Source organism: Mastigoproctus giganteus, chromosome 5 (genome assembly GCF_048544385.1).
Source record: "Mastigoproctus giganteus isolate SK-2022 chromosome 5, ASM4854438v1, whole genome shotgun sequence".
NCBI classification, from domain to species: Eukaryota; Metazoa; Arthropoda; class Arachnida; order Uropygi; family Thelyphonidae; genus Mastigoproctus; species Mastigoproctus giganteus.
In genome coordinates, this window is record NC_143579.1 from 59,231,673 (window position 1) to 59,254,516 (window position 22,844).

The 22,844-nt window shown below is 35.9% G+C and overlaps 1 protein-coding gene across 2 annotated transcripts in view; it reads left to right on the forward strand.

Moving 5' to 3' along the window:
- The window catches only part of LOC150085429 (1-acyl-sn-glycerol-3-phosphate acyltransferase epsilon-like), an 83,020-nt gene extending 60,303 nt beyond the window's left edge, over positions 1–22,717 (forward strand). For both annotated transcript variants that reach the window (XM_090373230.1, XM_090373228.1), the window contains 2 exons: positions 13,227–13,350; positions 22,465–22,717. In XM_090373230.1, the coding sequence (XP_090229356.1) occupies positions 13,227–13,350; positions 22,465–22,696 (356 nt within the window). In that variant the 3' untranslated portion in view covers positions 22,697–22,717. The remainder of the gene's footprint in view (positions 1–13,226; positions 13,351–22,464) is intronic.
- The last annotated feature ends 127 nt before the right edge of the window (positions 22,718–22,844 follow it).

A 22,844-nucleotide genomic window follows, 5' to 3' on the forward strand; every position in this document is an offset into this window, starting at 1 on the left:
AAGAGAAGATTCTTAAAATTTATTTGGGTTTTTTTTTTTTTTTGTGACAAGGTTTCAGTGAAACATTTCACCATAATAACATAAAATCTCACAGAATTCCGGCTATCAGTATTATTACAAATGCAATCAGATCGAGTTTACTACCCATTCATAATGAATTACACTAACAGAAAAGCCCAATAACCTGGAAAGTGCATATTGTTTTATGGTAGTAACCTCCAGAAATGTGCTTCAGTAAAATGTGAGCTTGCGTTAACCCTGTGAAGTTTTTTACAGAAAATTTCATTTTGACCATTATCATGGTGCTGGCTCTTAGTCAGCACCATGATAATGGACAGCAGTACTAGTAAATCTACCAAGAAAAGGAAAGTGATCATGTTGGATCAGAACATTAAATTGATAAGGATATATGAAAATGGCCAAACATTAAAAAGTATCACGCGGAATTCAATTTGTCAATGTCAACAGTGAACACAATAATAAAGGAGAAACAGAATATGAGAAGCAGTGAAGGGATCGGCACCAATGAAGTCAACTATAATAAACAAACTACGAAATACAAAACAGTTTTTACAGTACAATTACATCCGTTTTTTTTTTGTTTTTTTTTTCCCTTTTATGTTTTCTTTTCTTATGTGCCACTATGACTACTTCACTGCTGTCCCCAGATAGTTACTATTTTTCTATATATGTAACTAATATATAAAAAAATATATAACTATAACTATTTTTCTTCATTCTTCTGAGGATATTGTGGTTTTTATAATTTTGACATATCAGGGATATAACAGCAATATTTTTATTAGTCATTCCCGAGTTATGTAAAACTCGACTGACATAAGAAGTCCTGAAACGTATCTCTTACATATATTGGGGACTTGCTGTATTTTTAGATTAACCTGGAAATCGATTATCTGGGATTATTTTTTTACTTATTTATTTATTTTTTACCATCTATCCTGGAAAATCGAGAGTCTACTATATTATTATCAAAGCAACAAATTTTTATCAAGGTTACAGGGAATGAATATTTTACTTCTAAGACTTGTATTTTTATGTGAAAGTGAAACATGGACAATCAAGAAAAAATATATGAGAACAGGATTTGGAATGTAGAAATGAAATATTTTAGAAAAACATTAGGTTATACACTTTAAGATTAAAAAATACACTGGTTTTCAAACTTAAGGACCAACACTTTTTCTAAAGGTTACAACCACAAAATCTTTACTTAAGGTACTCTTTACTGATGAGAGTAGATTCAGTCTCAGCAGCGATTTTGGATGTCAGCTAATCTGGTGAGAGGTTGGCACACGGTATCACCCCGCAAAGGGATCGATATGGCGGTCAAGAGTCTAGGAAAGTTTATCGCGAGCAATTTACCACCGCTTCAGTTTATCGCATAAACAATTTACCGCCACGTCAGTTTATCGCATTTTACCATCTAGAAGCAATGAGATGTGTTTGGTCAAATCAGAAAAAGTTATTTTTTATTTAAGTTTCTGCCTTAAGCTATGATTAGCATATTTTTTGGAATTCTATGAACTATGAGGGAATAGTACAGAAATAAAAAAAAAAAAAAAAAACACATGTATGGAAATATGTAATTTAATAGGTAGATTATGTATTTTAATAGTTACCTGTATCACAAAAATAGTAAAAAATCCATTATTTGAACAATATAACAATTGGTAAATTTTAAAATAAACTAATTATAACATTAGGTATGTCATAGTACACTGCAAAAATTCAAAATGAATGTTTATGCAATCTTCAGAATCAGTCACATTGGGATAATTAATTTCTAAGAAACTGTAATATTTACAACACAGTATGTAAATTATTAATAAGAAATATTATGTGCTATACCTCTTAGATAAACAAAAATATCACCCCATTCGTTGTTATGCACTAGCAAGCCTTTTAATTCGTTCATCACAATCGCGATACTTCTTTTTTTTTTGTTGCCCGGATCACTTCCATTAAATATTGTTCAATGCGCATTTCGTTAATACTTTGTTCTTTTTTAATGCAATTGATAAATTTCCAAATGTTGGTATGATAAGCAGCGACTTGTTCCTCAAATCTTCTATGCCACCCTTCAACAGAATTATTCGTTCTTGGTAATCCTTCAAGAACAAGCTGGCATATGTTCCACATTTCATAGGAATACTTTGGTGGTCGACGAAGATGTCATCTGGTTGGGCGTCGAATCCATGTATCCTCAAAATAATCAACAACTTCTTGCAATTCTGGAAGAAAAACACCATTTTCACACAAATGTTAAAAAACGACCATCACAATTGGAGTGGGCACAAATGCAATTGCTGCCAAAATTCACATATTTAAAGCAAAATTAGCATCAGTTTCATAACGTTGTTTCAATCCATTATTCTGAATGGAACGAAAAATACATTGTGAAAAGTGGAAAAAACAACCCCGTTGCGAAGCATCAGGAAAAACTCTTCTGGCTATCATCGCCGTCTTAAAATCTATAGTTATTGATTGCGGGGACATAGCCGGTTCCAATACTTACAGCTGCTGTAATAGAGATACATACGTTTCCTCAGACTTGTTAGGCAATAATGCATAAACTAATGGAAGCAATATTTTGTCCTTGAATCCATGTATCGTATACAGCTGATAAAAAAGTAAGGGAACAGTTTTGAAAGTCCCATCGGCATACCAGTGTTCACTTCACGCTAACAACTGCAAATTTCTTTTCGTACTGAAAATTAACATACGATTGTCCTCGGGTCCAGAATCAAATTGTAGAAACAATTCCCATTGCACAATGTTTTATATTCTTCTGTAAAAACTGTCTCTACGATACGTTGGAAGAACTGGGCCATCAAAATTTCGATTTCTTATATTTCAGATTGTTTGTTTCATTGTATCTACACTTGGAAGCTTAGGGGCTACTGCTTGGCTACAGATTCTCGAAACATTTGAAATAATACTATGAGGCGTATTATTTGTTGTTTCTGCATAAGTTCGAATGGTATCAAGACGTTGTGCTGCCCAACTCCTGCTGCGTCTCTACAATGATTGTGCTCATTCCATGTTTTAACGATGGTGTTATCTAATTTTGCCTGTCTTTATAAAACAAATGTTCACTAAAGCACAATTTCGGTTTTCCTTTTTTCTGATTTCAAAAATTCCACCGACATGATGCGTTCAAGAACTCAAAATGATGAAAAATAAACTCAAAATAAGAAAATGTTGTGATTGTAAGAGATTATAAATACTTCCTTAATCGGCATGCCCTACCCCCACTCCCCTAAAACATGCTACCTAAGTTAAAAATTATATGTATTGCCTGGCGATATTTGTAGGCTATAAATTGTTTACGCGATAAACTGACGCGCCGGTAAACTGCTAGCAATTAATTGCTGGTGGTGAATAGCGGGTGATAAACTTTCCTAGACTTAGTCTAGGAAAGTTTATCGGTGAAAGTTTAAGAAAATTTAAGTTTATAAACAATTTATAGCCTACAAGTGATCGCTAGCATATTTTATCGCCAGGCAATACATATAATTTATATAAATTTATTGGTCATTTTAAATTGAAAATAAGGCTTTTCTATAGGTGTTATTTAAGATTTAAGTGCAGTTATTAATTGCCTGTTATTTTCTAAAATTGGAATTAGGTAGGCACCTACTTAATTCCTTTAACCTAAGTAGCATGTTTTAGGAGAGTGGGGGTAGGGCATGCCGATTAGGGAGGTACTTATATATTTATAATCTCTTACAATCACAACATTTTGCTGTTATTTTGCCGATTTTTTTCTCTGACATACTTGACATATTATTATTATTATTAAAATTAGTTTATTTACCACAAGAAACCTTGGGTCACCCTGGACAGCAAAGTGCCAGAAGGGTGTGAATACAGTTGAACTTGGTTATAAAGAGCATGGAAATAACAAGATCACAGCTGTAATGAGCAAAAAGCCATAATGATTTTAATTTACGTGTATTCCCATACAATCGCTCACTGTTATAACAGGCATACTACACGGATATACTGTACAAATTTTGGTACCTATGTAAACATTCTTAATTGCTCTGGTAGTTGAAAAAAACCAAACTCTTGGAATAGACAAAAATGAAAAGGGCAGCTTGGCTTTTATGACCACCTGCATTGGATTAGTGACTGGTTTATGACCTTGTCCTTTCGTGGATGGGAGCTATACAATAGTGCACCTGCATTCTGCTTGTAGCATTTCCCTATTTACAAATTGTCTTGTATTCACTGAACCATAAATTTATTTCAGGATTTCTAAGAATTTTGGAAATGGGACTTATAAGAACTTTGTATGCAGCTCACTTTACTGTCATTTTAAAGTAAAATCAGTTAGAAACAAACTTTTCCTTTGGAAACATATCTACTAACAAAAGAAAGTGTCTCAATTCACAAAAAAGTCAAAATTATTTGTGAGTTAGAATGTGTTGGAAAAAAATGTTGAAGTGTGTAAAAAGTTTTATTTATCCTCTTCAACAGTATCGACATTGTGGAAGAATAAACATGTTTACATATCGGTACTAGAAAAGAACATAACTGAAAAAAAAAATAAATAAAAAAATAGAAAGTGTGAGCTTACAAATGTCGATGAAGCATTGCTTCAGTGGTTCTTTACACAAAGAATTGCTGGATTTTCAATAGACAGTCCAATCTTGAAGGCTCAAGCAGAAAAATTTGCTGAACAATTTGGACACAATGATTTTGTATGTAACAGTTGGCTGGATAGATTTAAAAACCAAATGCAAGCATATTAATACAAATAATATGTAGGTATATACTAATATTATTTTTTCTCCCTTAATATTTTTTTTGTTTTTTTAATCTATCTTTTTATCAAGTTATTGAGAATTTAAAAAAAAAATAGGAGGTAGATTTAACTCTTCACAGATATAGTGAGTAATGGTTATAATGAGCAAATTTTGTTGGTCTCTTGATACTCGTTATAACCAAGTTCGACCATATTTAAAGATTGAGGTGTGAGGAACACATGCACAATGTACAAGAGTAAATGCATGCTTGACCCGGGAAATTTACAGTATTCAACTTACAATTGCATGAAAACAAAAACAGTCTTTTTCATATACAGGTAGGCAAGTAAAGGAAGAAAAATGCAGCAATCAGTCATATCCATGAATCTATGAACATCATAGATTCATTATCCGGTAACAGTTCTTAAGGATTTCATTCCTGTAGAGGTTGTCTGTACAGAACCTATCAGGGCGAATGCCAAAATTCCATAGGAAATTCCTGTTATATAGAAAATACATGTTGCTCTAAATGCACAGATGTTTTCTGATGTTGATGTATATGTTAAGATTTGAAATATTGTAACAAACATGGAAAATGGAAATATCTTTATTGAAGGTTCTGGGAGCATGCACGGCCAGAATGTACAAACTATGCAGCAGACTCTATAGGCCTAAAAAATGTATTTCCAACAAACACACTTTGTATCTACAACCATCAGAATAGATCCTGATAAAGTGCATATAAATAAAAAATACAGGGAGCAAACTTGTCTAACTTGTGTGCACTTGTTCAGTTTTAAATTATCAATATCAGCCAAGAAGCCTAATCAGAATCAAACAGTGGAGTGCAATACTACATCAAAATTTGAATTGACTAATGGGCAGTATTTGTATGACCAGAGCCTAGTATTATCTAAAACGAATTCAGTCTACCTGTACATAAAGGGATGAATAATGATTCTAACAGACTCTGTATTGCAGTTGGTTTTGAAGCATTTTTTAACCTAATTACAATAATAATTGTTAGTAATAAAAAAAAATCATATAAGACTTTAACTTAATTTAAGATAATAACATACGATTGTGACACTAGCCCAGTGGCTGTCAGGGGGGTTTGCTTTTGAAAATAAGTTGAAATAAAAAAAATAATAATAGTAATAATATGTAGCAGTGGCAGAATCATTGTTGCTTTGGAGGTACACACATTGACTTTTAGCACTTTTTGAATGTTTATAGGACATAATAGAGAGTAAAATGTAATGTTAACTTACATTACTGTATAACAAACATTGTAATCTTAAAAGCATTAAAAACACCACTCCAAAATACATCCAGAAAAAATGTTAATTGTAAACAGGAACATCTACAGAGGTTGTTCTATGGATGCAGATTGTATATACCAGGAGTCACCAGTTGGCAGTAAAACTGCCAGTTGCTGACCCCTGATACTGCATCTGGACTTCCAGTGATTTTTCATGGACTGCAAGTGATCTAAACTCAAATCAGTAATTTGTGCATAAAGTAATTATTTTAATTTCATATTTTTGTGAGTGTTCCTTAATTTGCCATGTAACATTTTAAAAATTAATCATATGTTATATTGAATTCACCTTTCCTCTTATTCTGTGTAATAAAGAGAAATAAAAATATGTTATAAATATGATCTCTACTCTGGTACATAAAAATGCACACAAAACCTTTCACAGCTGTAGATTATAAATTCCTAGATTGCAAACCCCTGGTGTTCCAGAGGCTTACAATCTAGATGATGCAGTCAAACATATGAATAACAAATTTAATTAATGTAATTATTAACATTAATATATAATCGACATATTTCATGTCTTATTAATGTAATTAACAGTTATGTTAATAATACAGTGGTACATATGAGAACGATTATGATGGTTTATAAATCGTATATAAGGTAAACTATGGGTGGACATGGATAGCTGTTCATATTTCCTTGGTAGGAGCTCAGAGGATGATATGAGGCATACAAAGGAGGTATAAGAAGTGAATGCCAGGTAGCAGCAGATGTAGGTAAGTCTACTTTATCACTTCACTATTCAAAGCAGAAGGGTGCAGGTATTCCCAAGATTAGTGATGTGAGCTCCGTAAAATTGACTATTATGGAGCGTTCTATCTCTGGTAAGGAGAATGTGCTTCCTGTATTTTTTCTCTTTCTTCAGAATTGTGCAAGTTGACACCTGTTTTACTAAACATGCTAAGCATTTGGTTCAGAAAGAATCTCTCAGATTGGGCAAGTTTATCCATTTGAGTGACAAGCATTAGTGGATCTAATCCAAGGTTGTGATTATCGTAATATTTATTTGATGTTTTATTAATTTTATACCAAAAAGGGATCTGGACTGCAATAAGTTACATATTTTCTAATACAGATTGCAAAGGAAATTAATTGGTTCCTGGTTTATATGGTACTGATGAGTGGGTCATTTAGAAGGTAGAAGGTAAACAAATCTATCCCCTCTGCACCATTGCACTAGAAAAGTGGATTTATTGAAGTTGTACTGGCATGTTTTCTGAAGTCTCCAAGTTCATGGAGGAACACATAACCAGGTCCCCATCATCTTATTTTTAGGATCTCTAAAAATGTGTGTCAAGGTCCCAGACTACCTAAATTAAACCTGCCCATGTTGATATATGGGAGGCAGAGGCAGTAATTGTCCAGTCCTGTTGTTTAAGAGAACTGCACAACTGCAGATATGTAAAAAAAAGTGTGATGTAAAATTTTGGTATACAAATTTGAATGTGTTATCTCAAACCTGCAGTTGGGAGGGATTCTTGTAGTATTTTCTCAAATGTATACTGAAGAGACAAGGAAAACTGAATGGAAGCCTATACACCAAAGACAGTTTTGCACATAGCAGCTGATCATAGTCTGACTCGATTTGGATTTTATACTTTGTTATAAAACAAAAACTTCTAAACAAAACTAGATCTTGCTTTCTTTAGGAGTCCATTATATTCATCAAGATATTCCCCCAACCCTGGCACACACCTGTGTTGAATGCAGACTAGATTTGCCTCTATCTTTTTCTTCTTTTTTTAAAATGTATTTTGATCTTTGTGTTTCTGTGGTCAATTTTCTTTCATAAAACATGTTAATTGTACCTGGATTGGGATTTTTGCATAGTTAATTCAATAATTTGACTGGAATTAAAAAGAAATGCAGATCTATCGGTGCACTATTTTATAAAATAATATAATAAAAAAAAAACCTAATATTATGAATATTTCATCATCCTGGCTTTTATAGTTGAATCTGATAACCCTATACAAAGGGTACTAGGAAAGTTTTGCAATACAGCTTTGTTTATTTAATTTTTTCAAAGTAATTTCCTCTACATTCAATACACCACTCCATCCTCCGAAACCAATCTTTAAACCAGTTCATCACTGGAAAACCGCCTCCCTTTTAGCTTCATTTTCACATGCGGGAACAGTGCAAAGTCGCAGGGAGCAAGGTCTGGACTGTAGGGAGGGTGCTCGAGAAGTTTCAGTCCTGTCGTGGTCAAATATTCGGTGCAGGCTTTGGCGCGGTGAGCTGGAGCATTATCATGATGGAGGTACCAGGTGTCCATTCTTGACTTTGGCCGCAGGTTCTTCATAGATCCAATGACTTTAGGCAGGCATTGTTCAGTATACCACTTAGCTGTGACTGTCTTCTGCGTGTCCAAAACGACACGTTCCACAATTCCACTCGATTTGAAAAATACAGCTATCATTTTCTTCTTTACAGATCGGGATTTTCTGACAATTACGGGTGCGTCGTCATCATCAAAGACCCAAACTTTGTTTTGAGCCTTGGTCGGCAGATCGTAATAGTACAGCCAAGTCTCGTCACCTGTCACGATGTTGTTCACATACCGAGATTGTCCCTTATCAAACTTTTTTAACATCTCCCGGCACCAAGTCGCACGTCGTGTCATCTGCTCTTCAGTCAGTTGATGCGGCACCCAGAGAGAACAAAGTTTCTTCACGTGCAAATGATCGTGCAGAATCGAACGAATTGCTGGTGCATTTTAGGCCCAAAGTATCCTCTATCTGTTGGTAGGTCACTAGCCTGTTTTCGTCAAGCATTTTCCTCACAGCAGTAACGTTTTCCTCTGTAACTGACGTTCGTGGCCTTCCCAGCCTCTCAGAATCCTCCAGAGTGAAATTTCCCCTTTGGAATTCTCTATACCACCTGAATATCATTGTACGATGTGGACAATCATCATCTAGTGCAAGAGTCATTTCTTCTAAGCACTGGTCTATGGTTAAACCACGCACGAAATTATACCGCAAAACTGTCCTTATCTCATTTCGTGACCACGATGCCATCGCAAGCACTTTACACTCTCACTACTAATGAATAACTGAGCCCATCGACTTGGCGCGGCGGCTACTATGCACGTATGAACATGTCTCAACATGCAGCAACAAGCAGCTTCCTGTGATTCATTGTTGCGTCATATTGCAAAACTTTCCTAGTACCCTTTGTACAACTAGAAACCTTTTCTGTCAAAGGGGGAGTTCACTGTTTTCTCAAGTGTTATACGTTGGTGCAGAAACACCTGTTCACAAATTTCTTAGACTGTAGGCACAAAAAGATATCTCCCCCGCACATACGCAGTCTCACTCGTGTTGAATGACTGATTGCCCATTTTGGTTGACACAAGTCAATTTAAAGTAGGCAATTAAAGTGCTGATTCAAGCATAGCCATATTATAAAAATTCTTCCCTAATTCTCCCTGCCTTAGGCTAAAAAAAATAGTAACAAAGTTATTGAAGGATATTCTGTTAACTGATGTGAATCCAGTGAATTTAGTATAATTTAAGGTAAGGTCTAGTTCAACTCAGTTAAAGTAGAAAGAACATTTTCTTTCCCGAAAAATTTTTGTTTTTATAATAGGAGCCAAAGTTTCAATTTTGAAAATTTGAAGAAAGTTCTTGTTAATAGTTATTATATGTAACAAATGATAGCCATTATTTGTTTTTTAATAACATACACGTATAAGTTATAAATCCAGTTTAATGTAAGAATACAAATATATACTAACAGTAGCTTTCGAGACACATATCTTCTTTCAACAAATATCTTCTTTCATCTTCTCAACCTCCAACCCAAGCACGGTACTAAGTACTATAGGTTCTAATACCTCTCGTGTTTGGGGTTCACATAAAAAAAAAAAAAAAAAACTTTGATCATTGCCACCTAGTGGTTCCTTTATCTGCAGATTCTTAATGCATGAGGAATTACTACTGATAATCAGATTAAGAGTATTACTCCCTCTAGTTGCCTCCCAAACATGCTGCTGTAGAAAACAATCATCCAATAAATCCACAAAAGCCTTCTAGTGTGTGAGTGACCAACCCACAAATTCCAGTCAGTCTCTGGGAAATTAAAATCCCCCATTAAAAGATACTGATTTACTGGCCCACTCTATTTCCCTGCAAAATTGGTCGTTGTACTCATTAGGCCTATAACGCACACCTGCTCTAATTTTTCCTTTCCCAGTGCTTATGTCACACCAAACAGACTCAACATTGTATTGTCCACCAACATAATTGCCAACATTTCGGCAATTAGATGCACTTCCTTAGATTTTATGTGTTTCTTAACTAACAGCATAACCCCCTCCTCCCTTCCTGTCCTGTCTCTCCTTTCTGTTCACATTGTACTCTCCAAATTCCAATTCTGCACTGCTTATGTCTGTGTAACACTACATCTCTGATATCCCAACAATATCTGCCTTTGATGTCTTGACTAGCACTTCAAGCTCATCAAATTTATTATCTATACTCCTAGCATTGGTGTACACACAAGTATACATACACTTGTTTCTACTCTTAGTTACCCTAACACAGCCCATGTATTTACTTATTCCACTATGACTCCCAGCAGTCCTAGAAATCCCCATTGCCTTGCTTTCTGGGCTGCTGAATTGCATTTCAATAGAAACTGTGCAAGAATCACTTTCACCTCTACCAGCGACTACTGTTAATCTATTAGTCCGTGTATCCCTGCAAGCTAGCAGTTTTCTGACCCACCTAACTCTGCCTCGATAACATCAACAAATATTCTTGCACACTTTCTATTTAAGTGTATCCCATCCCTGTAGAAGCATTCTCTCCTGTTAACAAGCACAGACTAGGCTGAGAAAAATTCTACCCCTTGAGCCTTGCACAGTCTCTCCAGGGACGAATCGATTGACAAGGCTCTCATAATATACTCCCTCCTATCATGTCTCGGCAGAATTGCAGACACTTTCAAATTCAACCGTAACGCACAGCTATTTTTCAACATTGACCTGTACTTGTTAAGTAATTCTGCCGGTCTCCTACTCTTAATATCATTAGTGCCAACGTGTACAAGAAAATCACTCTTTGTGCCCTTAAAAGATGATATATGCTCTACAGTGTGATCAGCCTTTGCCCTGGTAGACATACCCTGGTCCTGTTCCATCTATCCTTTTTGCACAATATGTTCCCCCTTTCCCCGACAATAGAGTCACCAACAACAACTAGTTCCTTCGGGACAAGCGCATTCTGCCTTGGGGATTGCTGCTGTGCTGTGTGATGTTCAAGTGCAAGTTCTGGCATTGATGCGGGCAGCTGAGAGCTTAATGGGCCCCCCTCAATTTAAATCCTTTGAGGGCATCCACCCTGTCCTTCAAGCTCTCATATAGGCCCATAACAAAGCTGAGTTAGCATTAGTAGAAACAAATGAAGCAAGAAAGCAAGCTTATGCAGCATCAACCAAAAAAAAATAAAAAAAATAAAATAACTCTCCCATTTCACCCCTCCGTTCGTGCGAAATACCTGTCCAGCCGAGCCTTAAATTTATTTAGGCTATCAACTTCCACAACAAGGGATGGAAGTCTGTTCCACCAACCAACCACCCACTGGCTAAAGGCAAATTTCCACACATCTATCCTACATTTGTCTTTCCTCAATTTGAATTTATGCCCTCTCAGGTTATTATTCTGAGCAAAAGGAAGAATCCCATCAGCATTGAGCATGCTCAAACCATTCAAGGCTTTATACACCTCTATCAGATCACCTCACCAGTGCCTAGTCTCCAGACACTGTAATTTTCAAAACTTAAGCCTTTCTTCGTAAGAGCAACCCTTTGTTCCATTCACTAATCTTGTTGCCCTTCTTTGTACTTGTTCCAGCAACTTTACATCCTTCTTGAAATGAGGCCTCCAGACCTGTATACAGTACTCAAGGTGTGGTCTGACCATTGCCTTATATAAGGGAATAATCACCTCCTTATCTCTGCTAGAAAAATTCATGTATATCATTGACAAGACACAATGAACTACTCTTGCAGCAGGGTGCCTCTGTAGCCAGGTGGGCAGGAGTGGCAGTGCGTAGCACACGCTTCTTGATTAGACCGGGGTTCGAGCCTGTGACCACCAAATACGGAGGATGCGAAAGGGTCAGGGAATGACCACCACATATCCCCAGAGCAATTATGGCCTTAGTTGCTAATGCTCCTAAAAACCAAATAACAAACTCTTGCAGCCTGTCTGCACTGCTCAGAGAACTTCATATCTGCCTACACAATTACCCCCAGGTCCTTTTCAGTTGGTGCCTGATTCCCTCACACTCCTTACATTGCACGCACCCAGAGACATTCCTCTTGGCAATATCATGTCCCATTCCTGATTGCTCCACAAACATCAAACAAGCAGTGATTTCAAAAGGCTGTGATTCAGAGGACAACTGCCCCCCTCAGTTCTTCCCTGAGCCACAGCACTCCCATTAGTTTGAGCTTTTGCTTTGCTGCTCTGGTCTGAGTCATGATTTCTATTCAATTTCAAATAAAATTACAATACAAAATATAACCCTAAACTTATATCCCAATGCAGTTATAACACTATGTATATGTATTTCAGTATTGAATATTATCTCTGCGCTACGTTATATGACTTTATTATCTCCTGTCAAGTTATATGTATTAATTTATAATGTTATGTTTGTAAAAACTAGGTCGTTATATGTATTTAGTTAAAAAAGTACAGTTTAATTGACAATGAAATTTAATAAGATTATCTAGTTTGGGGTACACATTGTATCGTATAACAATGGCGTCAAGTTATGAACGGTAAATCTACGGACACAAGGTATTAATTACTTTCAAAATAAACCATGGAGCTTGACTAGGTCTATAAGCTACTTATAGAAAACAATTTAATCTAACAATTAAGTCAATAAACCGGCTAAAAATAGTTAAAAACTTTGCATTTGCGGGAGCTGCAAATCTTGTCCAGCACGTTGCTTAGATACCCTTTCCGATACTGTTCTCTGTGCAAAGTTAATGTAGTATATTTTGATTATTATATGTAGTATATTTTGATATACTACAACTTAAAATGAGCGCTTACTTACGTAATGATCAATTATCATTAACATTTATTTTTGTTATTTTTTTATGTTTAGAGTTCGTAACTGGATGTTGTAAACAGGTACATGTTCATGTGAATCGAATAGACATATCGTCTATTCCAGAAGATGAAACACAATTGAAGGGGTGGTTAAATTCTGTTTTTCGCAATAAAGATAGGTAAGTACATCCTTTAATCATGCTTGTAGATTCATTTTAGCCCTGAAAATTATATGTTCATTCAATCTGTTTACATTACATTATTTTTATTTACTTCAAGAAAACTCTTCAAATTGTTCAGTTTTAATTATGCACACTGAATTGATGAAAGGGGAGGATTTTTTTTTTTTATGAAAACCCCAAATGCAAGAGGTATTAGAACCTATAGTACTTAGTACCATGCTTGGGTTAGAGGTTGAGAAGACAAAAGAAAATATTTGTTGACATTAGACTTGAACTGTAAACTGTAATTTTCAGGAAATGCATATGAAGGAAGGTTGTTCCAGAAAATGGCAGTTGAATGAATAAACGAGGAAGATGAAAAGTTGGTTCTGTGAATTTGAAGTTGGACAGTAAATGGATGTTGGCTGGTGGTGGCACATGTCCGAACATGTGCCACCACCAGCCAACATCCATTTACTGTAAACATCAGTTTTGAAAGAGAGAGAGAGTGGGAATTATAGAAGCCAATTCAGAAGAACAGCGCCCATGGAAGTATCTGTAGAAAAGGCATGCAGCAGAAACAGTACGTCTATGAGACAGTGAGTGGAGAGACTGTTAGAGATGAGTCATTAATTAACCTAACTGCCCTCTTCTGAATGGAATCTAGAAGCCTGAGAGAGATTTTGGGGGGCACTGCCCCAGATGTGTGAACAGTATTCCATGGTAGGGTGGATTTGTGATTTGTACAGAGTGAACAGCTGTTTGAAAGAAAAGTAACGCCGAGAGCGAAAGAGAAAACCAACTTTTTTATATGCAGAGGAAGAAATATTTGTAAAGTGTTTGTGCCAAGAGAGATTAGAAATCAGGGTAATCCCCAAAAGAGATATATCATCTTGCCTAGAAATCGGAGTGTCACCAAAGATAAGCATAGGAGCAGAAGAATCCTATTTGCTAGATATAAGACAGCACTGAGATTTAGAAAGATTGAAATCAACTAAGTTGTCTTTGCTCCAGTGGAGAATTACCTGGAGATCAGCATTCTTAGGGAATTGGTAGCAGATATTCGAAGAAAGTTGTATCTAATTGAGCAGGACAAGGTTTCTCAAAATGGTAAGTGGAATGCAATGTGCTATCATCGGCAAAACTATCAATAGGATTTCCAGTCATTGGAATAAGGTAATTAATATAAAAGAGGAAAAGAGTCTAGGAAAGAACTGAACCTTGGGGGACGCCAGCATTAGTGGAAAAGTTAGAAGACAGAGAGCCATCTACCATCACCCTCAGTGAGCAATCAGAGAGAAAACTGGATAACCAGTTACAAAAAACAGTTGGCAAACCATAAGATGGAAGCTTGTTTAGAAGACTTTTATGCCAAACACAATCAAAAGCCTTTGAGATGTCAAGAGCAACTGTTTGTGTTTCGCCGAACTTTTCCATTGAATTTGTCCATAAATGGGTAACATAAGTCAGAATATCACCAGTGGATCGACACCACGCAGAATCCATACTGGTGATCGTTGATCAGACAGAAGGTTTCTATGTAGTTTAAGAGTTGGCGGTTAATTGATTTCTCTGATAATTGAATGGGAGGGATTTGTCACCCTTTTTAGGAACTGGCTGGATATGAGCAAATTTCCAAGCAGAAGGAAAAACACCTTTGGAATAAGAAAGTGAAAAAAGGCAGCAAAGAACAGGAGTAAGTTCAGGAACACAGATTTTGAGCACAAGTGGAGAAATACCATCAGAACCTGGAGCTTTCTTAGCATCAAGATTCGTCAAAATCTTTCTGACATGCTTTTGATAGAAGACCACAGGAGGATTTAAATGAGCATGTTGGGAATGGTGGGAAGTGTTTTACCAAGATCATTAATACATGAGTTGGAAAAAAAATGGGATGCTAGCAGGCCAGCTTTATCCTTGGCTGAAGTGACAACAGAACCATCTAGTTCTGTTGGCAAGAAACCAGAATGCTCAGCTACTATTATGTCAAGAAGCAAGTTTTCTACTAACATTCTAATCTACTAATCTAAACATTCTGACTTAGGTGGTCATAATATTGGTTTTAATGTTCATATTACTTTTCTGTATAAACGAATACACAAGTTCTGAGACAGCCTAGTAAGGTTAAATTAGCTTTATACAGTGGATTACTCTTCTGCTGTATTTCTTACATGGGTGGTAGTGGTTTATTTATTCGTGCTGAGGCAACTAATACTATAAGTTGTTAGTATATATAGTACAGTCGATTCCGGTTATTTGGGACACATTGGGACTAGTGCATTTTGGCCTGATTAAGCTGCTGCCCCAATTATCCGAAGTTTCACATAAATAGTTAAAAATACAATGGACCCCCGCTTTACAATTGGTTCACTGTACAATCAAATCACGTTACGATGGACTCACCATAGTAAAGTACCGTTCACTATACAGTGTGTAGTAAGCACTGGTCATTGTGATCACGTTTGTGAATTGAATTTTAATTCTATAAAACATGCAATTCTAATTGGCGAAAATAGGAGGAATACAGGCTATAAAAGTAGATATATTAAGCACAAATTTACCCTTTATTAACTTATTAAAAAATTAAATGATACATGAAAATCGGAAGAAGAATATACGTGATAATCGGAATAATTAATACATACTGTAATATGTACATACTAACTAGTTGACATTTCTGTTCACTGACATTTGTGGGTGGGGGTTAAAATTTAAAACAGTAAAAAGAGAAGCAATCAATAACAAAGAACACAGCACACACAAATTGCAAGTACTGAGTAACAAGTTACAAAGCTTTAAAAATAGGAATGAAGAGAAGATTCTGAAAATTTATTTTTTTATATGATTGGAGATTCCATGGAAGTGTAAACACATTTCACCATAATAACACACAGAATTCCAGCTGTCAGTATTATCGCAAATTCAGTAAGATCGAGTTTACTATCCGTTTATGATAGATTGCACTAACATAAAAACCCAATAAACAGGTGACTGCTAATTGCTTTTATTTTTTTATGGTTGTGACCTCCAGAAATCCAAGCGAACCACGTGGTATGGTCAGAGACAATTGTAAGGTAATCTCCAGTACTGCGGTGTCCTGCCCCGATTAAACGTCATGCTGTTCCAATTAAGCGAAGTAAACCCTGGCTATTTTCTCGATTGGGTTCTGTTTTTTAAGATTTCCCCAAATAAATGGCTGTCCCGATTAACCGTTGGCCCAAATAACCGGAATCCACTGTATCTGTAAATTGCTTGTATTCAGTTTGCCTGTTTTCCAAATGAAACACTTGAGTGTCCAGAAACAAATCCATGCAGGCCAAAGACCAACTAATTTGACCATAGTGTGTCTCTTGTCTTGACAGGATATGAATGGGGCCTTTTCGAAGTGGTGTGGAAGCAGCAATTATAAATACTGTAATTAGCCACAAGGGAAAGCATAACAAGCAGAGATCTCACTGTTTCTATTTTGCTTATTGTTGTGTTAACTTACTTATAATTAATCCTCTAAAAGACTTAAATTTTTAATATTTATTTTCAAAATATTTCAGGAATTTCAAAAATTAAATTTCAACTTCCTTAGTGTCCTTTGACTGTTGTCACACCATGATATTTACCAAGGTATGGGTAATTTTTTTTGGTGGGGGGGTGAAGAAGTTTGTCTATTTTATGCTAATGATTTGTTCATATTAAATATTGGATTTGCAAGTTTATTTTATTTAAGGGCTTGTCAATTAGAAACTAATTCTGTTAATCTTATTATACTCATTTAACTCATTTATACTAGTTTAACATTGACAAATGCAAAGTATTGCATATGGGTAGTAGTAACCCCAGAGAAATGTACCAACTATGTGGTACTACTCAGGATAGTGGAGAATGAAAAAGACCTGGGGGTAATTGTGCAATTAGATATGAGGTTTTCTGAGCTGTGCAGACAGACTGCCAGAGCAGGTCATTGGGTTTTGTCAATGATATACAGGAATTTTGTGAGCAGGGATAAGGTGATTATCTCCTTGTATAGCCTTGAGTATTGTGTACAGATCTGGAGGCCTCATTTTAGGAAGGATGTAGAGTTGCTAGAATGAGTACAGAGAAGGGCAACAGGACTGGTGAGGGGAACAAAGGGGTGCTGTTACGAAGAAAGGCTTAAGTTCTGGAAATTGCAGCATCTGGAGACTAGGCACCTGCGAGGTGATCCAGTTGAGGTGTATAAGGCCTTGAATGGTTTGAGCAGGTTCAATGCTGCTCGTTGCTAATGCTCCTGAAAACCAAATAACAAACAAACAAACAAACAATGCTGCTCATAATTCTTCCTCTTGCTCAGATTACAAACCTGAGGGAGCATAAACTCAAATTGAGGAATGACAGTTGTAGAATAGATGTGTGGAAATTTGCTTTTAGCCAGCAGGTAGTTGATTGCTGGAACAAACTTTTTTCTGTCGTGCAAGTTGATAGTTTAAATAAATTCAAGGAAAAAGTGGACAAACTTTTGGAGCGAATGGATGGGTGAAATGGGATTTTTTTTTTTTTTTTTTTTTTTGGCTGATGCTGTATATAAGCTTGCTTTCTTGGGATATATGCCTCTGCTAATACTCATAATATACACCATTATTTTATGAAATGTTACATAAATTAATAGGCTGGTTAGCATTGTTAATTCACAGTTTTCATAATGTTAAGCTACTGGTAACTTTAACATGTTAATAGCCTTAATATTAAAAATACTAGTTTCCGAAGGACTTTCATCATTTTTTATTTATTTATTATTTATTTTTTTTTTCAAAAATTTACTTATGCCATGACCAAATGCCACAACAAATATATTATGGCCTATCAAAAAAAAAATAAATAAATAAAAAAAATAAAACCAAAATCATAGTTGGATTTATCTGGCCATCTAGATTCATTTTACTTTAAAGGCTATGCCGACTATGATGTTACAGTGCAGTCATGCTGCGCACAGTAAAATGCAATGTTACATAAATACTATGTCATGCAACCTATGCTTAAAAAGAATGAGACACAAACTGTGTCTCATAGCTGTTAATGTGTTAATACGAGGGCTGTTCAGTGAAGAATGATCACACACACACACACACATATATATATATAATTTATTTATTTATTATTATATATTTTTTCACAGTATATGGTTATTAATCATCCATATTTTGATGGTCCTTTTCAGAGTAGTCCCTATTTGTTGAAATGCACTTACCCCAATATTTCTGCCATTCTTCCAAAGCATAGTGGAAGCCATTTTTTTGACACGCATTTCAGAATCATCTCCAATGAAACATTTTCCTTGCAACTACTTCTGTAACTTTGTAAATAAAAAAAATTACACGGTCAGAGCTATAGGGTAAATGAGGAACACATTGACATTTATACTGGCTAAATATTCAATAACAATACGAGCAGTGTCATGATGCAGCATCCACCCACTTGCATGCAGTTGTGGTAATTTGCAATAAATGTGATCCTGCAAAGTGTGCAGCATAGTTCTGCAGTGAGGTCCCGTAATAGTTGTATGATGTGGCACAACGTGCTGGTAAACCATTCCTTGAATGTAAAAAAAAATAAGATGACCATGACCTTTTCTGCAGAAGCCACAGCTTTTGCTTTTATTAGCATTGGCAATGATGTAGACATCTGTTTAGAGCTTTTTTGCATACTCTCTGGGTCAGAATGATGAAGCCATGTCTCACCTGCTGTTATCACCTTGTTCAGAACTTCACCATCTTCAGTAACCATCCATTTCAGCTCCCTGACAAACCTCCTTGCAAACTTACTGTTACTCAGGTGTGAATAGTCTTGAAACCCAGCATGCACATGTCATATGCAAATGGCCATGGAGTGCATACTTCCTACTGATTCCTACCAATACTGTGCATGGTTTTTACTGGTATTCTCAATATCTCTGCTAGTTGCTTTACTGTTATATGGCGATTTCTCGTGATTACAGAAGCAGCGGTTGGAACTATAGGACTACCGATTTTTGTGATTGAATCACGTCCATTCTAAATCGCCTGCGAGACATGCTATATGGAAGGGTGGATTCACCATAAGCTTCTTTTTAACATTTCATATGCTTCGGCTGATGTTTTATTGAGACAGAAACAAAATTTGAGAGCGTCATACTGTTCCTCACATGTCACATCCATTGTTATGTAGGTGAAACTGAACGGGCATAAACTTGACTGACTGCCAAGGTTACACCATGCACTTGAATCAACTACACAACTGCTATGCAATGCAGCTTGGTTTGGTTTTAAATTCCTCAGCTCAGCTAGCAGTACAGTAACAGCAAGCAGTACAGTTGATCACAAAAATTATGACCATTCTTTATTGAACAGTTCTTGTAGATTACTAATATTTTGTAACTGAAATTTCTTTTGATTGAAATCACTGTCCATTTGTTTTCATGCTTGGTTTTTTTTTCCTTCCATATAACCTAAAAATTCTGGCATTTGTTAAGAATGCATAGAACATATATTCAATTAAATATATTTCTCAAGAGCTTTTTGGTTTACTGTTGTTTTTTTTTCTTGGTCGTTATTTTTTTTTTCTCTTTCTTTATGTGATGCTTCATTATGGCTCACTAAATGGTTGCTATTGCAATTTATTGCCTTTTATGCTGTGTTGAGAATGCTTAGGCCAACATTTTTCCAAGCTTTGGTGGAACCACTGACTATACATTTTATATAACAAGAAATAGATGTTTTGGTTTTTTTAAAAGGTATCCATTTTTTATTTAATGGTAATCACAAACACAGAAGATTCTGTAGGCTATGGACTGATGCTTGATGATGTTTGACTTAAATTTCTGTAGATTATTATTTTCAGAAAGAGAAGAAGGAAGATTTTTCCAAAGAACAGATGTAGAAGGGATAAATGAGAGGGGAAAAACTGTTCGATGAGTTTGAAAGTTGAACTATGAATGAATATTCATTCGCTGTTCAACTCTCAAACTCACTAACTAGATGATGGTAGTTCAGAATAGTGCCCATGAAAATATCTATAGAAAAGGGGCACCACTCAAAATGTGGAAACAGTATTACATGGTAGGGAAGATTTGTATAAAGTTAACAGCTGTTTAGAAAAAAGTATTGTTTAGAATTCAGAGAAAGGCTTGATTTTTTTTCATGCAGGGGATGCAGCATGGTTTATGATACATTTTACGCCAAGTAAGATTAGAAATCAGATTATATCCAGTAAAGACATGTCTTTTGTTTAGAAGCACGAGTCGTTCAGAACATGGGAGCAGCAGATTTTTTTTTTTTTTTTGACACAATAAGACAGGACTGGGTTTCAAAAGATAAGTTTCTTCTCCCCAGTGGAGAGTTACTTGGATATCAACATTTAAGGAATTGTTGGTGGGCATTTGAGAAATTGTAGCTGTTTGGCACAGCTTTGTTAAATTCGGAGATGGAATGGAGCATATTGCTATCAACAAGACGGCGGACAAGATTTCCACCCAGTGTGAGACATTCATTAATATATGGAAAGAAAAGAGTGGACATGGCCATCACCTTTAATGAGCAATCAAATGATACTGACTACTTGGTTGCAGAAATTGGAAAGCAGACTATAAGTTGGAAGCTTGCTTAGAATTCATTTGCCAAAGCCATTCAAAAGCAGTTGTTAACCATATATGTTTACAACTTAAATATGAATAAACAGATTTTCATTTTATACTCTGGAACAATCATGTAGGGCCAGAGAAGTTTAAAATTTGGGATATAAGATAAAAACCTCTCTTGCTTTCAGTTGTATTTGTAAAAGTATGCAAATTCAAATGTACAGAACACTTGCCTGCCTGCATACCTTCAGACATAGCGTCACTTGCATAATGTTTATGTACACTTTTAATTATATACAGCCACTCCTCGACTTATGTAAGGGTTGTTGTTGTTATTTGGTTTTTTAGGAGCATTAGCAACTAAGGCCATATTGCTCCGAGAATATGCGGTGGTCATTTCATGACCTTTCCGTATCGTCCGTATTTGGTGGTGACGGGCTCGAACCCCGGTCTAATCAAGAAGCGTGTACTATTATGCACTGCTGCTCCTTCCCACCTGGCTACGGAGGCGCCCTTATGTAAGGGTTGCGTTCCGTGGAACTCTATGTAAGTTGCAATTTCCCTGAATGCTTATGCAGCACTTGCAACTATGCACACTGAATTTGATTGAAGCAAAAAATAAATGTTTGACGAGCATGTAAATAGAATTATTTATTCAATTTTTTTATCTCATGCGCAGGAAAAATTACAAAAGTGTACAAAATTACAAAAAGAGAGAGGAGACAGGCATAATGTCAGCAAGTTTTACCTTTCAAGCATCGTTGCCAGAATTAACTATCCAACTGATAAGCACGCTGCTGTGAAGTTGAGGGCTGTGGAGATTTAGAAGGGGTTTTTTCCAACACATCACAAAATTTCTCTGCAGCTGCAGAATCAGCACTGGCAACTTCACTGCTTACTTTAATGTTTTGGAAACCAGCACGATGCTTGAACCTATCCGTACACTAGGTGCATGTCTGCCTTCTCACAGTTCGTATATCGATGCATGCTCTTCGTGCGGCGACTACTGCTTGAATGAGTAAACCAGAAATTTTCCCTCTCGCAAACTGATGAACAGAGCTATGTACCGACTTACGGTGACGTTTCCGGTTATGGGTTCCTATGCGATTCACATTCCTTTAGATGTTACCTACCTCCCCTAAACGTTTCTACCAATATTTTTGAGACACCCTGTATTTATTTTACTATATTACATTACTGTATTTTTCAAAACTTTCATAGTTCTCTCTCTCTCTCTCTCTCTCTCTCACACACACAAATATAATGAAGAAAACAAAGAGATGTTCAATAAAGTAGCTTAATTATCAGTTAGTTTCACATAACTGCAGGGTAGAATCATATTTGAGTTACCAAGGCTACTTCTTGAAACGTCTCTTAAAAGCAATTAATATATCAAAAATGGTTGCAGCTCATATTTGGTTATGTTGTGGGCTTTGCACTATTTAACTTTTGCATTTGCTGTCATTTTCATTATTATAAGATAGAATTAGAACTGTTATAATACGTAGTTTTGTTATAATGGTGGTAATGGGATTTTTTTTCCTCATTAGGATGTTGAGTCACTATTATGGAGATTCCCAAATTGAAATGGCTGTGGATCCATATGGCCATGGATTTACTCGTCCACTTAGTCTCTTTCGAACAGTAGGACCAGCTTTATTTTTCGCACTGCTTTCTACTCCTTTTCTTTTTACCTCATATGGACATAATCTGTATTGGAAGACATGGTTATTTGGTTCCCTTTCTGGTTATGTCTGGCTAGGTATTCGATCTGTATGCTGACAAACCTAGTAAAACCAGCCTAGTAAACTTTCTACTGGAAGGACTTATTTCATCTTTTATGTAAAGTAAATTTACATATTCAGTATTGGTAATCTAACTTGTGAAATAAATTGCATGCTAGAATCATTGAACAGTTGATTATGAAATT